General features: G+C 36.6%; 1 protein-coding gene across 2 annotated transcripts; it reads right to left on the bottom strand.

The window, feature by feature from the left end:
• Nucleotides 1-620: 620 nt before the first annotated feature.
• On the bottom strand, nt 621-15,657 carry reep1 (receptor accessory protein 1). Of its 2 annotated transcripts, XM_079632478.1 has the most exons (8): nt 15,560-15,657; nt 11,698-11,770; nt 11,517-11,593; nt 11,240-11,360; nt 10,576-10,689; nt 9,124-9,295; nt 7,369-7,616; nt 2,453-4,020 (listed from the first exon to the last, which is right to left on the bottom strand). In XM_079632478.1, exons 1-8 carry the CDS (start codon nt 15,589-15,591, stop codon nt 3,943-3,945), a joined length of 915 nt encoding a protein of 304 aa, XP_079488604.1. In that variant the 5' UTR covers nt 15,592-15,657; the 3' UTR covers nt 2,453-3,942. The 2 variants fall into 2 exon arrangements, with proteins under 2 accessions (XP_079488605.1, XP_079488604.1); XM_079632479.1 differs by lacking the exon at nt 7,369-7,616 and having other exon boundaries at nt 621-4,020.
• Between the last annotated feature and the right edge of the window lie 15 nt (nt 15,658-15,672).

Consider the following 15,672-nt stretch of genomic DNA (forward strand, 5'->3'; position numbering starts at 1 on the left):
GATACGTTTTTGCATATATATATATATATTTTTAACTGGTCTGTAAGTTGATTAGCTGATTTAAAAAAAAAAACGGAAAAAAATTCAAACAAAAATGAGATGGCAGAAAATATTTTGCGCTCTCTCAAAAGTTCCCCTGAGAAACTTTGCGTTCACTTGCAAAGAACACAAAAGTTTTTGAGCGAATGCAAAGTTTCTCGGGGAAACGCAAACGTTTAGTGAGGGAATGCAAAAGCATTGAAACATATTTTTTCCTCCATCATATTTTTCCACCGCTATGTCCCTTTAGAGGCTCTGTAGAAACTTAATCAATTGATAATTAATATTAATAATTAACATAATTATTATTATTTGTGATTTAAATGGTTATTTTGTCTTATGTCTGTTCAGTCCAAAAATTTTAGCCAGTGAATAAGTGGCTGATTTAGTTTCATTAGTGATTAGTTTAATCATATTTATATATGTAATCATATTGATTATATATTTAATGTTAAAAGATTATATATTTAATGTTAAAAATATAATGAATTCATATTTATTTGTTATTATTTACACCAGATCAGGAAATAAAAGTAAATCTTGTATTTTGCAGATTATTAAATAACCAGGACACAGGGTTTCACATTCACCTTTTAATTTCTGAATGCCGATACATATTGAGGTTTTTTAAAACAGAGATTTCACTCTTTTACATCAACTTCTGTCTTTTTCACTCAAGATTTATTCAATAAAGGACTTGAACAATGACATACAGTATATTCTGGCCTGCCAGACATGACAGCTGTGATATGGAGATGCTGCTGCAAGCCGTTATGTTTTTTTTAAGAGGACGGTGAAAAGACATTTATAGTCTCCTACTCTGAACAAGCTGGCACAAACAACTCAAAAACACATGATATTATTTCAGCTTCAAATGGGTTTTAACAGACAGCCAGGACTTTAATAGTCTTTAAAGGCACAGCCTCTACTTAAGTCCCTGAATTTAAAAACATATCTTCGTTTGACACGATTAAGCACGGATGTGTAATGTCTCTAAAGCGGAGAGTAGTCGACGAGATTTATATTTAACAAAAGAAATTTGACATAGTACGGAGCCCCGAAAGGGACATGGTAATGGAAATATATATATACGAGATGGGAGGAAGAAAATAGCTATAGCGAACACAAAGATTCTCGGCAGAACGCAAAACATTTATATTGATAATGTTTTCTCCCATCTCATATATTTTTCCCATTACCATATGTCCCTTTAGGGGCTCCATAATACAAAAATGGTTTAAGTTAATACTTTATATTATCATATTATGTTCATATTATCATATTACGTTCACATAACCGACTATGTTTATGTAAATACTTTCCAAAATGGCTATTTAACCATCATTTTGTGTGTATTTGTCCGTACAAGCGCGGAAGAGAATTTAATATAGTCGTGAGCTCTCCTTCGTATCGTCACACTTTTGCTCTTCTCTTTATCCTATAGACGTTTACATTTTTGAACGTTTTATGAGACATGCAGCGAATGTATGCCAACTTATGTCCAGCCGGGTAGATCAGCATGTTAAAATTCAAATGTGCGCATCTGTGGACATCAGTTCTGACTGGATCTCTTCCCAAATCGTCCCTCCCTAACACTTTCATCTGGTTTTCATTTGTTGATGAAAATGTCAATAGATTTTTAACATAGTTTTTGTCATTCAAAAGTGTTTTTTATTAAGTTATCGTCTCGTTTTCATCAGTGAAAAAATCTCGTTGACAAAATTAAAGGGATAGTTCAACCAAAAATTAAAATTCTGTCATAATTTACTCAACCTCAAGTTGTTCCAAACCTGTATGAGTTTCTTTCTTCTGCTGAACACAAATACATTTGGAAGAATATGGGTAACCAAACAGTTATCGGACCCCATTGACTTCCATAGGGAGCCCATCAACTGTTACAAACATTCTCTTCAGAATATCTTCTTTTGTGTTCAGCAGAAAAAATTTATTCATGCAAGTTTGGAACAACTTGAGGTTGAGTAAATTAAGACAGAATTTTAATTTTTGGGTGAACTATCCCTTTAACACTGCTTCATAAGTAGCTATTCTGTAAATTTTCCTACTGAATGATAGAAGAGCAAAAGCAACAACTACACTGCTCTTCACATGGTATGAAATTTCAAAGTTTGTGCCTTTAATGACCTGAATATTTAAAGAAGCAACAGTCAGCTGTTTTTATATCTGCTGTAAAAGGCCAAATATGGTTCAGAGCACTTTAAAATCATACCCATCTCATTGAGGAAAAAATGCTGCATTTTAATCTCGCTGTAAAAACTGGAAACACAAAGCCAACAAAAAGAACGCCAACCAGATTATCACTATTCCAATGATTTTTTAGTTTGCACTAGATAATTTCACAATTAAAATTGTGACAAAATGACAAACTGTTCCTGAGGCAGATTTTTTTTTTTTTGTGAAGTTTGATATAACCATTTGAACAGCTACAAGATCTCACATACATGAAACCTTGAATTTGATAAAGCATGTTTAAGAGATTAGGATTGTCATCATTTTCACAGTATATAAAACATCTTTCTAAACAGAATGTTCTAAGATCCATTGCTGTTCTCTACGCTTTTCTTTTAAAGTTGACACACTGCTGCCCCCTCCATGATATAGAGATGTATAGCTCTAAGTGATTGTGACTGTGATCGGGAATGATACGACAAACTGTGAGTTTCTCTGTGATACATGCTATGCTAGTGTGATTGCACAGTGTTTTTAAACATTTGTTTCTCCCACATATGACTAAAATTCCTAAATGCTACAAAAGTAAAACCACTACATGGAGTGAAGGACCCGCTTTGTGTTGTACCAAATCACCACTAATGTCTTCTCAACTCTGATGAGGTACTTTAATACTGAACACGCTCAGAAAGTGGAGGCCAAAAAATGTGAGACACATTCAAATTGTCATTGTTAATACATGCAACATCAAGCAACTGAAGAGGTTTAAGAAGACAACTAAGAGAGAGAGAAAAAAATGCCATGTTTTGAAAGGTTTCTAAAAGATAAAAAACACTGTACATGCCTAATAATTAAAGTAATGAAGTAAAACAAGAATGTCCCTAAACAACTATCAACTTGATTGCCTTATTCGGTCTAGAAAAGCTTTTCTTTTGTGTGTATTTTTAACAAGATGGTTATTGAATAACTATATATTTACAGTTACAGCACAAAAAGTCTATGGCTGAACTATAGAAAGTTTAGCAGAATTGTAAAATCGATTGCACTTTGTCCATCTATTTTAAATCATGTCAGGCGTTGTAATCCTATCCCTTAATTTGGTTGAACTACAAGCTTGTTTTAAAAAGTCCCTCTCAACAGAAGAACATGCTTTTGTTTATAGGCTACATAATATCATGTAATAAATGTTTGCCAAACACACCAACCATCTCAGTGCAGTGCATTTTTGCTAAGAACTATTGTTCTATGAAAAGATTGGTTCGGAAACACGTTGCTACCCAGTAGTTGTTGAGTTGGGCCGGAAATGAGTGCAGCCCCCATAAAAATAAAGTATGCTCATAAACAATAAGTAATTATGGTTGGGTGACTCCAGACATAAGACAATGCATGCGTTTGTTTCTCCCAAAATCATACCAAGAAATCAAACAAATAATCTACACTCAAACATTTCATAAATATGTACAAAACAAGTTCAATAACCCTAAAAGAGTCTCGGAGCAGCAGTATGTACACAGATGTGTTGCCTAAATGGATGAGTGTCAAAGATCAGAAGCGAAAGGTTGCACATCGCTTTGGTTACCTCATTACAGAGCAAGGCTGCTTTTCAATATTTGAACATTTTGGCTGCATTCCCTTTTTCCCCCGTCTGCCTTCTCCTGTGGCGTCTCCTCGTGTTGCAGGTTAGACAGCTAAAGCGCTCTCGGAGCATTTGCACAGTCACATGGCTTCAGGCTCTGGAGAAAGGGCGTTCTTTGATCTGGATCGGGTGAAAGGTCTTAGGGATCTAGGAGGAGGCTGAGAGACAGAAGAGATCTGTGAGAGTCAGTCAGAGAGCAATGCACACTTCATGTTTACTGTTCACTAAATAAACACGATCACAAGATCGGGTCAACATGAGTAAGGACATCTGTGATGTGTCAATCCAAGGAAAGACAAACACATCTTTTGGGCGTGCATGACTGAACTTGTGTGCAAAGGTTTTTAGTCAGTTAGCTTAGTCAGGAGTTAAACTGGTCCACCAGCTTTGGTTCATAAAAGTACTAAATGATCGGCACACACATTTTGGCACCATTTAGCAAGTGTACGCAGTGCTTGATGTGAAAAAAAGTGCTGGTATTCTCTGAGATATGCAAATCAGCATCATAAAAAAGAGCTTCCGATAGGGTAGATCGACTCTGCTTGCATTCATGTGATTTGTCGAAAAGAGAGAGATGTAATTCATGTAGTGTCGCCGGGTAGTGATGATGGGAGAAGCGAAGCTTTTCGAAACTTGCTTCACAAAATTATTAACCGTTTCGAAGTGTTCGAAACGCCACATGCTGGTGACCCCTGCTGATCAGAACAGTGGAAATGCATAAAAACGCCTTTTGCAAACCAATTGCAAATGTTTTATTGAAGGTGTAATCAATTAAATCCAATTAACAAATAATCTAATAGCATTAAATATGAAGTATCTTTATAATATGTGATATTTTATTACATTTGTAGCACCTGTTTTGTTCATTTTATGAAGAGCTTGTTAAATCAGACCGATAAGAGACTTTTAAACTCCCTATGTAGTCTATAATTTTAACCCCTAAAACTCATCTTTGATCACCAAAATGGCATATTTAAAAAAAATTATTGAAAAAAAATGCCTTAAAATAGGTTGAATGTAACTCTACACTCTTGCCTTATTTAGTATACGCGGTTCTATGAATATGCAAATTAGCCCCACCTCCACTCACTCACACCGGCTCAGATCCACTCGCTGACGATCGCACGTTGATGTGATTGGTTATAAGGTAGTTTGTGACGTCAGAAACACCAGTGATTTCAAACCGCGTTCTTTGGTTCACTGTAGTTTTAAGGAGAAAATACTCAGCATTGGTGTTGTTGACTTATGAATTTGCACATGGTTTGTCTTAACGGATACATAAACACCACATAGACACATAAACAACATTAAAAGCTGGATTTTCATCACAGGGGAACTTTAAATACAACTCATCCTTTTTATTAGACAAATTTGTCATTTAATTTGTCTACATTTATCAAATTGATCCGAGATCAGGTAAAAATCGTTTATGGGTTCATGAGATCGCCCCTAGCAGCAAACCATTGAAAGTTTGAATGATTTCGAATCGAAACTGTTATGACGTTTAACAAAGCCTCGTTTGCTGAAATCACGTGACTTTGGCAGTTTGATACAAATGATTCGCATTACTAATCAATCACCCTGCTAATCACCCACTGACGCTTTGACTCGGAGTGGAAAAGTACCCGCAACATGTGAGAAGTGGTGGTATGCAAGAAAAAGTCAAGGTACGCTAAAGATTAAAAGATAGAAGTGTACGAGTGCACCAAAAACAAAAATAACTAAAAATGTATATTAAGCATCATTCATCTTTGGAAGCCTATTTCTGCCTCACACCGTGTTTACACCAAACGCAAAGAACGTAATGCGACAAAATCAAATAGAATATATTATCATCAGTAAAACTGATACTACTGTCTAGCCTGGACGCGGCGTGGCGTTACATGTCGAGACACCAACAGCAAGCTGATACTCTGATCTATTTCTGACATACTCCAAATGCTTGCACTAATTTTTAGTGAAGTTTTTGTGAAGTTTAAAACAAACAAAGTCACGTTGTGAGTTATAAAGTCCAAAAAAGTGTGATTACGAGATTACAAAAAAGTTGTTAGACATTCACAATTACAAGGAAAAATTATTGGATATAGTCACGTTTACAAGAATTAAAGTATTCTTATTCTCGGTTGCAACTGTGAAACAAAGTCGTAATTACAATAAATAGTCACAATTACAATAAATAAAGCCCCAGTTGTGGGATATAAAATGGCAATTACAAGAAACAGTCTCAATTGTGGGATACAAGTCAAAATTACAAGAATTAAAGTCTAAATTATGTTATAAAAAAAGTCACCATAGTAGGAAAGGCGCAATAACAGGAAATAAATCCACAAATACAAAGAATTAAGTCGTAATTGCGACGAGATATAAAATCATACGGTCACAACTACAAGAAATAGTCCCAATTGTCAGATGTATATAAAAAAAACAATCACAAAAAATACAGAAGTCCTTTAAGGGCTTCTACACATGTTATTATTGTGTGTGTATGTGTTTTAGATGCTACTCTTGTCCTTCCACGCATGTAAAAGGCAGCAGCATGATCTTAACTATACTGATATTAATCACAGTATGACATTATGCTGCTCTTACAGTCATTATCACAGGACGCCGCTCCATTTATAGACCGATTGTCTTCCAGTGAACGGATGCACATCAAGGATTTCAGAGATGCCTTAGTAACTCTTCCAATGCAAGTCGACAGTTCTTAATCGTAGGTGTACTGAGATGTCATTTGTTCAAGGCGTGACTCGGTTGACTCTTGCTGGTGGTGAACACACACACACACAGCAGCGTTGGTTAGTGATTGAGCAGGTTAGTCACAACACAGCTAGCAGCCATGTCTTTTCCTCATGACTCACTGCAAACGAATGCTAATCGTGACCTGAGGTAATGGTGCTTTCAAGTCATCTCGTATAGATCATATTTACGAGTTGAACGCCACCACAATGTCGTAAATACAAGTGGGAAGCTCGGGATTTTCTCTAAGCCCCGATCTTTACGAGTTGTGTCACTGAGAAACATGGCGGATTACCACAATACAAGGTATTTAGCTTGTCAGGCTTTTCTATTCACAGCGCAGTAAGCTAATTGCCTGCACAGAATATGATAGCATTATAAAATAACAATGTAATATGTAACGATAAAGTTTGCAGTTGCTTCATAAATGAACTAAAACATAAAAAAACAAAGCACACCTTATGCAAATATTTGTTCTTCATTTTCTAGAACTAGAGTTTAAGAACCTCGCTGTGTTTTTGTGTAATTAATTAAGAGAAAGTCCATCTGACTCCGACGAAAGTGACTTGAACGCACCGGCCGTCGTAAACACGACTTCCCACATCGTGCGCACGAACTTCCCAGGAGGACTTGAACGCACCATAAGAGTGTTAGACTCGCTCAGAGACTCACTCAGTCAACTCTTGGTGAGTGATTGAGAAGGTTAGTCACAACAGAGCCCCAGTGCAGCCAGGCAAGTCAACAGCTAGCCATCCCGAAAGCAGGGGTACCTCAGGGGCACGCCTCTTAAATCTGAACTGGAGTGAAGCAGATGAGGCAAACTCCTCCTTCTCCTGGGGCTCCTCTGAGGATTCAGGTGGGGGTGCGGATTTATCCTCGAAGGACTCAGGAGTCTGGGGAGTCGTGGGATCAGGTTGAGGTAAAGCGGGCTGCGATTGGGTCGGGGTGGGTGTGGGAGTCAGCGGGCCAGGAGGCTCCACGTTCAACATCTCATATTCGGTCATGTCAAAATCATGGCCTGTACCATGACAATCAAAACAAAGACTGTGACACCACTGCATTTAAACTCTGAATATATATATTTTAATGGTGTGTCTAAGCGTTTTTAAATCCATTATACATTTCATTATGGAAGATTTAATAATCATGTAAAGCTGAATGACAATCTATTGAGTCACCAGTTAGTTTTGACACTATGTGATGCTAACAAATGATTGGTGCGGTTGATACTTCAGGAAAGCGATTTCTATACATTTTGCTCTTCCTAAACGGCACTGAAATAAGAATCTCACATCTATAACTGGAATGGGAAACTGCTTTATCACTATCTAATCACTTTCTGGACTTGGAGAACAGATGAATAAAATTAAAACTAGACACTTGTATTAAATAACGGCACGTTATAAAGGCACGTTCACACAGAGCATGATAACTAAAACTATAACAATGTCTATATTAGTAACATACCATCGGTAACGTTCTGTTTATTATAAGAGTGCATTGTAATTATGTCATCTGCCACTTTAAATGCTCAAGCCTTTTATATCCGGCTGGATTCCGATTGGCTGTCAATGTTTGTATCGTTCATCAGCTGGAAAAAATCGTTCTAAAGAGTCATTCCCATGATGTTTTTTCTCTGTTATTATCGTTAGGAATCATTAACAAAGGATGTGTTTTTGTGTTTTAAAACGTGAGTCAGTGGAATGGAAAAAACGCAAAGTCTAGAGACGCGTTTTTAAAAAGTTGAACTTTTTGCTTGAGACACTGAAAAAGATGCAAGTGCAATGGTAAAGCCATCTTCTAACCGTATACATACTGGGAACTATATTCTCAGAAGGCGAAGCACTGCTACTTCTGCGGAGTGATTAGCGCAACACTGAGCTTCTCAGGCGCTGCGAGCAAATCACTCCGCAGAAGTAGCAGTGCTTCGCCTTCTGAGAATATAGTTCCCAGTATGTATACGGTTAGAAGATGGCTGTGTCTCACGTGACCTTGTTATTTGTACACGCTGTGACTATACAAATCACAACATGTAAATAGGAAAATGTTGGTTTGTCACTTATTGGGAGCAGTGCGCTAGCTGGAGCCGTTTACCTCCAGTCTTTGTGCTAAGCTAGGCTAGCGGTGGGTGCGTCAGACAGAGTTACGGCACGCACGGAGATGAAAAGGGTATGTGTGGACTTATCTAACTCTGGGGGATACGGTGAATAAGATAAAGTCACAAAAAGTCGGCGTGTTCCTTTTAAGAGCTTTTTTTTTTTTACGATCCTTTCACTGATTTACAGTAATGTGTCATAGAAGTAAATGAAGATTAGAGAACAATAAACAATTTCAGACTTCAAACATTTACCCAGGACATTGGCAGGGCTACAACACTCGGGTTAAGGATTAATTACATGTAAGGGATGATTGAGAGAAGCAGCTAAACCAAACAGGATTAGCAGAAATCTGATTGGCTGATATAGGATCTTCTTGAAAGGGTTAAGAGGAATAGAGCACTGATCATTTGGCTGGGCATCGCTTACCCTTGCTGTAACCGGCCTCTGATTTGCTGCGCATCATGGTGCGTGTCCTGTGCTGCGTGTCTGCAGGTTGAGTGGTTACAGAACTTGCATTCTTAGCCTGGCCCTCTGCCTGGAAAGATGACAGGTCCTGCATGCTGAAACTGCGAAGTCGCTCGGAGAGAACGCCCTGACCCTGGATCGAAAACATGGAGAGTCAGATGTAACTCCTTAAGAACGTCTAAATACTGTCATGCTGTGAACTAGACCATCATCAACAATTGTGTTTGTAGAGAAGGAGCATGATGATGCTGAAGTTTTGTTTATCTAGCCTGTTTAAATTACGATAAGGTATAAATATAGTAAATATTCACTTCAAAAGAAACTTAGATTATGTCAAATTAAACTAACACTCAGTTGATGTATACGTTAAAATGCACCGTCTGATGAAGAGCCACTAAACACGAAAAACAACACCTGTGGTGAGAACACAAAATAAATATTTTTCTATTTCAGAGCTGTTGTGTGCCAACTTTTCCTATCTTTAAAAAAAATTTTTTTTTGTGGTTGAACACCCTCGTTGATCTTTTTTGCCCGTTAGATGTGCACACTTTGTGTTGAATGAAGTGATTATACTTTTAAGCAATAAATCTCATGTTCTCTGGACTATTATCTAACATAACGTGCCCTGTCCCACCTAAATGGTCTTGACCCTCTCGGTTGTATTGAACTGTAAACAAAACAGTGTAATGATTTTGACATCTTTTAAACGGATATTTAATTCATTATATATGTGAAACTCACATGAAGAAATAAAAAATGTAAGATTCAATTAAATTGTGACATTTAATAAATAACATAATTTGGACAAGTTTTTACATGAATTGTAGTGTTGACTGCATTTGTCATGATCAACTATTCAAATATATCATTATAATCAAAACATTTTTATTATAATTTATCGGAAATATAATTATCAATATCTACAGTATTGTCCGAAATCTATTTTGTCTCAAAGAAGCTAGCCTATAAGTCATAGCTTTATTGAGGCTAAATTTGCAACCATGTTTCACTTTGTTATACATTTTGGTAACATTTTATTTGTTACAGTGTCATTGTTACATAAAGTTACTATAGTAATAACTAAAAATTATGCATAATTACATGCAACTAAACCAAACTAAACCCTAATCCTAACCCTATAGTAACTGCATGTAGTTACTTAATATTACTCAGCACTTAAATGTATAATTACAGTGTAACAAAGACACCTTCAAATAAAGTGTAACCTAAATTTTATTTATGTACGCATTCATGTTTATTACTAGACAATAATGAAACCCCACAAACCTTTATTCAGAACTTGGCAATTTTGGTAACAGACTAATGACAACAAACTTCAAGAGCTTTAAGCCTTTGTACTCTTTTCATGGAAGTGCCATTTCCTTTCACAACAAGATAAGAGTATTAGATTACCTTGCTGGCAGCCATTACTGCAGCTGTTGCTGCCACATTCAGGCCTCTCCTTCCAAAATGCACCAGGGTGTCATAGCTTTTATCTTTTGCTTGGCAAAGGTATTCATCGATGTCCTGAGAAAGAGACATAAAGAATATTTCACATATGCTGTATGAACAATGGAACTGACAGTGTGCGACTGATTCGTTTCATTGCACACTTTCAGATCAGCATCGTGTTTAACTTTCTATGAGCAAAAGAGCATTTTCTCTATGTTATCAGTGTTTGTCAAATTTATTTGGACTTTGTTTGTCCTTCTGACGAATTTCCTGCCTCAAGAGAAGAGGAAAGACTGTGGAAAATCACAGTACCGTTTCCTAACCACCGCTCATCCTCAGTCAACCAGGTTACAGGAAAAAGAGTCAAATGTGCACTTCCTCTTCGACTCTAACAATTCACTTTCTTGGCATTAAAACAGAAAGATTCTCCACAGCTGTTAAGGATGATGCTTGTTAGTTTGTTTAACATTTAGAATAGAAATGCTTTAAAAAGTGATTTTTATATTAAAAATGTAATGTATTAGTGAAAGCTCTATAGTAACTTTTGATATTTTTTCAGCCTAGACAAGGTAAAAATAAATAGATCATCACAAAAAAAAAGAAAAAAAAGGATAAAATACATTACCTTCTCCTTAGAGGACAGTGTAGGGTGGACAAATTTTCTATACAGCACACTGGATCCCTTTGTGTACGGGGAAAGTAACCACACGACAAAGGCAATTTTGAGCTCATAGTAGAATGGGAGCCTTCAAAACACAATAAAACACAATAAAACACAATCATACGCTCATGTGTCATGGTGGTTAACGCCCACATCAAACCGCCATTTGCATCAACAGAAATAAAAATATGAGTAAGTCCTAACAATAAGAAATGACCAAAGCAATGACGCATGTCCTTACCAGCACAGAAAGATGTCAGTAATCACTTCAACTGTAGTAAAAAGTGCAAATATTATCCAGTACATCATCCATTTCACCTGTTTGAAATAAAGCAGTTTAGGAATCAGCAGGCAAAAAAATAAAAAATAAAAATTAAGGTTAATAAGCTCAACTGATGGAAACATATCTGAGCTGTACTTACATATTCTCTCACATCTTTTGATTTAACAGCTTTATATGAGGAGTATGCCGGGTATAGGGTACCAAATATGAGCCTGTGAAAAATGCAACAAACATGCTTAAGATAAACAGACACAAGTGGAAAACAGACAGAAAAGGACAAGGGTATTTTTCATTGATCAGGCAAGACATCATATTTGTACGGGACAAGTTGTCATTTGTCACATTAGGTCTTATGTCTGTTTGAGTTGGACAACTGTGCTAAAAACGGAAAGGTTTCTTCTTTACAGATGACAACATTGTCAAAACGATCCCCGTTGACACAGATCCACATAAACAATGAAAAACGCTGTATTATACTGTCAGGCCAGTAGTTGGCGATGTCAATTTGTAATGAAAAAGATGTCACTTTGCGCATGAAGTCACCGTTTTTTTTCCAAATTTACATTGTTGTAGTTTACATGGAGACAATGACGGTGTCATTTTCAAAAACGCGCACTTTGAAACCAAAAGTATGGGTTTTTAGGCCCCAAAAATGCAGTTGTCTGATAAATGAACAGCCAAAATACATACAAAGTTTTCCGTTATTAGTTGAAAGCCGTGTTGAAACCACTAAGATGGGTTTACTTTATATCATTGTTTTCTGTTTCCTTTGTTTGAATTAGTTACTATGGTTATTCATTGTTTGATTAATCCACCTCACCTGTTTCTTGTTTCATCCCCTTGTTAATCTCGATATAGGGCTTGTTTTCAGTCATTCTTTGTTAAGTTCTCATCAATGTTTGATGGTCGTTCCATTCATATTGGATTCAGATTCCTGATAACCTGAGTATTTTGTTATTTTGAGTTTGTTATTGAATAAAGCCTGCTGCGCATAGATCCAGCTCTTTTTCTATATACATTTTAAATGTATATAGTATGTATAAATAATAGTATCTTTTCTGTCCTGTTTTATGAATTGTTTCAAAATTCTAAATTTAGCTGAAAGCCATTAAAGGGTTAGTTCACCCAAAAATGAAAATAATGTCATTAATGACTCACCCTCATGTCGTTCTAAGCCCGTAAGACCTCCGTTCATCTTCGGAACACAGTTTAAGATATTTTAGATTTAGTCCGAGAGATTTCTGTCCCTCCATTGAAGCTGTATATACAGTATACTGTCCATGTCCAGAAAGGTAATATAAACATCATCAAAGTAGTCCATGTGACATCAGTGGGTTAGTTAGAAGTTTTTGAAGCATCGAAAATACTTTTTGGTCCAAAAATAACACAAAATAAGACTTTATTCAGCATTGTATTCTCTCCCGGGTCTGTTGTGAATCTGCGTTCAGGACTCCGCAGTGACGCTGCTGACGGAAGACGCTGATGACGTGTTATCTGGTGCGCCCGAGCTTCGTTTACAGTCTGAGGGAGACGCACGCTATATTCAAGCTATTCTACATTGTTTGCGTGGATATCATTTTTTTAATGGTGCGTAAATGTGCATGTCGCGGATGAGACACTTTTACAGCGTGCTTTTCCCTCAGTCTATAAATGAAGCTCGGGCGCACCAGATAACACGTCATCAGCGTCTTACGCCATCAGCGTAACTGTGAAGGATTGACAACAGACCCGGGAGAGAATACAATGCTGAATAAAGTCTTATTTTGTGTTATTTTTGGACCAAAAAGTATTTTCGATGCTTCAAAAACTTCTAACTAACCCACTGATGTCACATGGACTACTTTGATGATGTTTATATTACCTTTATGGACATGGACAGTATACTGTATATACAGCTTCAATGGAGGGACAGAAATCTCTCGGACTAAATCTAAAATATCTTAAACTGTGTTCCGAAGATGAACGGAGGTCTTACGGGCTTAGAACGACATGAGGGTGAGTCATTAATGACATTATTTTCATTTTTGGGTGAACTAACCCTTTAAATATCTTATTTACAATTTAAGTTGTTTTTTTCACATTTCATTGTTTTAAAAACATATATATATATATATATTATTGTAGATTAAAATGTCAAAAAGGTATTTTTTGCTGATCAGTGTCAATAAGCATTACCCCAAAGTGTACAGGCTATGTGCTTTAAATTAAGTGACCCCTTAATTAATAGTGAAATAGGAAATAATAGTGAATTATTGATATTCAAAAAGCTGTCTTTGTTACACTGTATTATACATTTAAGTACTGAGTAATATTAGTAAACTACATGTACTTACGTTAGGGTTAGGATTGGGGTTTGGTTTAGGTTAGTTGCATGTAATTATGCATATTTTTTTGTTATTACTATAGTATTATGTAACATGTAGCAATGACACTGTAAAATAAAGTGTTACCCAACTAACACTAACATTTTCTGTCTCTAGCAGAAAATTCGTCAAAATGAGATCATTGCATGTATTACCTCATTTGCACATAAGATTTCTTCAGAAATAACATGGTTTTAACGTTATGTAGGGTTTATTTGTAAGATAATTTAAAGACAATTACATGATTTACAATATTAAAAAAATTACATAACAATAGCCAGTTATAATTTCCATCTAGGTCCACTTCCCTGAAAGGAAACCGCTCCACTCCCTTTCCATTATTGATATTTGAGATAAGGTCCCTTTAGTAGCCTAGGCCTGGAGTCCCCTTTAATCAGCCAAGACAAGAATAGCATATATTTCTTTCAATTCTGTTCAATTGTCTATTGCAGCGCCATTGTAGCACGTAAACAGGCGACAGATCTGCACGACCCCGTTTATATTCCAGGTTTACATTCTGCAAGCTTGATAAAAATAGACTTGACAAGTAGCCTAAATGCTCGTCAAGGGCGCAAAGAAAACATCAGACGGAACGGATAGCGTTTGCACTGACTGCTGTATAGCTTAAATGGGTTTTTGGAAAGTGCTAGATAGCCAAAAGAAGTGCCCTGCACCTGTGTTTAAGCATTTGAGTTTAGCTCTATTCCAGTGTCCTCTCTTTCTCCCAACCAACCAGACCAGCAACAGCTGCGCCTCTGACCCGATCAAATGACCGACCCACACAACCCGAATCCAGGGTCACTCCTGACCCACAAAACAAAACCGACTAAATAGTGTTCACTATATAGGGCACAAACACAGGTTTGTTGCATTTGTCGTCTATGTTTAGACTCTTCACACAGCTAGTTTACTACACAAGTGTTGTTGGCATATGTGCAGTGTCATCGGATATTGTGATCTAAAATGAATTGAACAGCTATTTAGAGATGTTGACACAGCAAGAGGATTGACGGAAGCGCTATTACAAAACTGAGATATTTACGTGGAATACATTTAAATGTTAAGCCAATATAGCGATAATTAAAAAAATAAATAAATGGTGAAAAACCCACACATTAGTGGCCATCAGCTGGTTGACCATCCCATTGTCTTTCCATTATACTGACACAAGACCTGCTCGATTCCAAACAACAGATTCAACATTCGAAATCGAATCCTATTTTGTGCATTTTCACTTAATTATGCAATTGAATCAAGTGTTGAATAAAATGTATTGCTTTAATAGCTGAGCTAAAACTGTTTTTATATCCTGCATAATTCACCGTGTCACTGCATGGTGTCAGATTCTCATTTAGGAGAATCATCCATATCCCTTAGCTTGCAAGTGTACAGTAGTTAGCCTTTGTAATAGCCTATCAACATGTAAACAAAAATAATCAAACGACTAATAATCAGGACGAATCTGGCCTGATACATAACCTTATGTGATATGTTCTGCCTAGAATTAAAAGGGTGCTCTAGAAACCCTTGCATTTTCGCATTTAAAAAAATCAGAAAAACAACATATTTATATAAGGATTTTAAGCATTCTCATGCATCCCAGTGAAAATGCTGTAAAAGAGCAGAATTAAGACTTACACCACAAGCCTAGAAATAATCCAGGAGACCATTGCGCTGCGAGCGGCGTGTTGTCAGCAGGGAGGAGTTTCCTTCAGACTGCTGTCGGCATTGAGCGGGTGACAGACAGACGC

Source organism: Phoxinus phoxinus (genome assembly GCF_949152265.1).
Source record: "Phoxinus phoxinus genome assembly, chromosome: 13".
In the NCBI taxonomy this organism is placed as follows: Eukaryota; Metazoa; Chordata; class Actinopteri; order Cypriniformes; family Leuciscidae; genus Phoxinus; species Phoxinus phoxinus.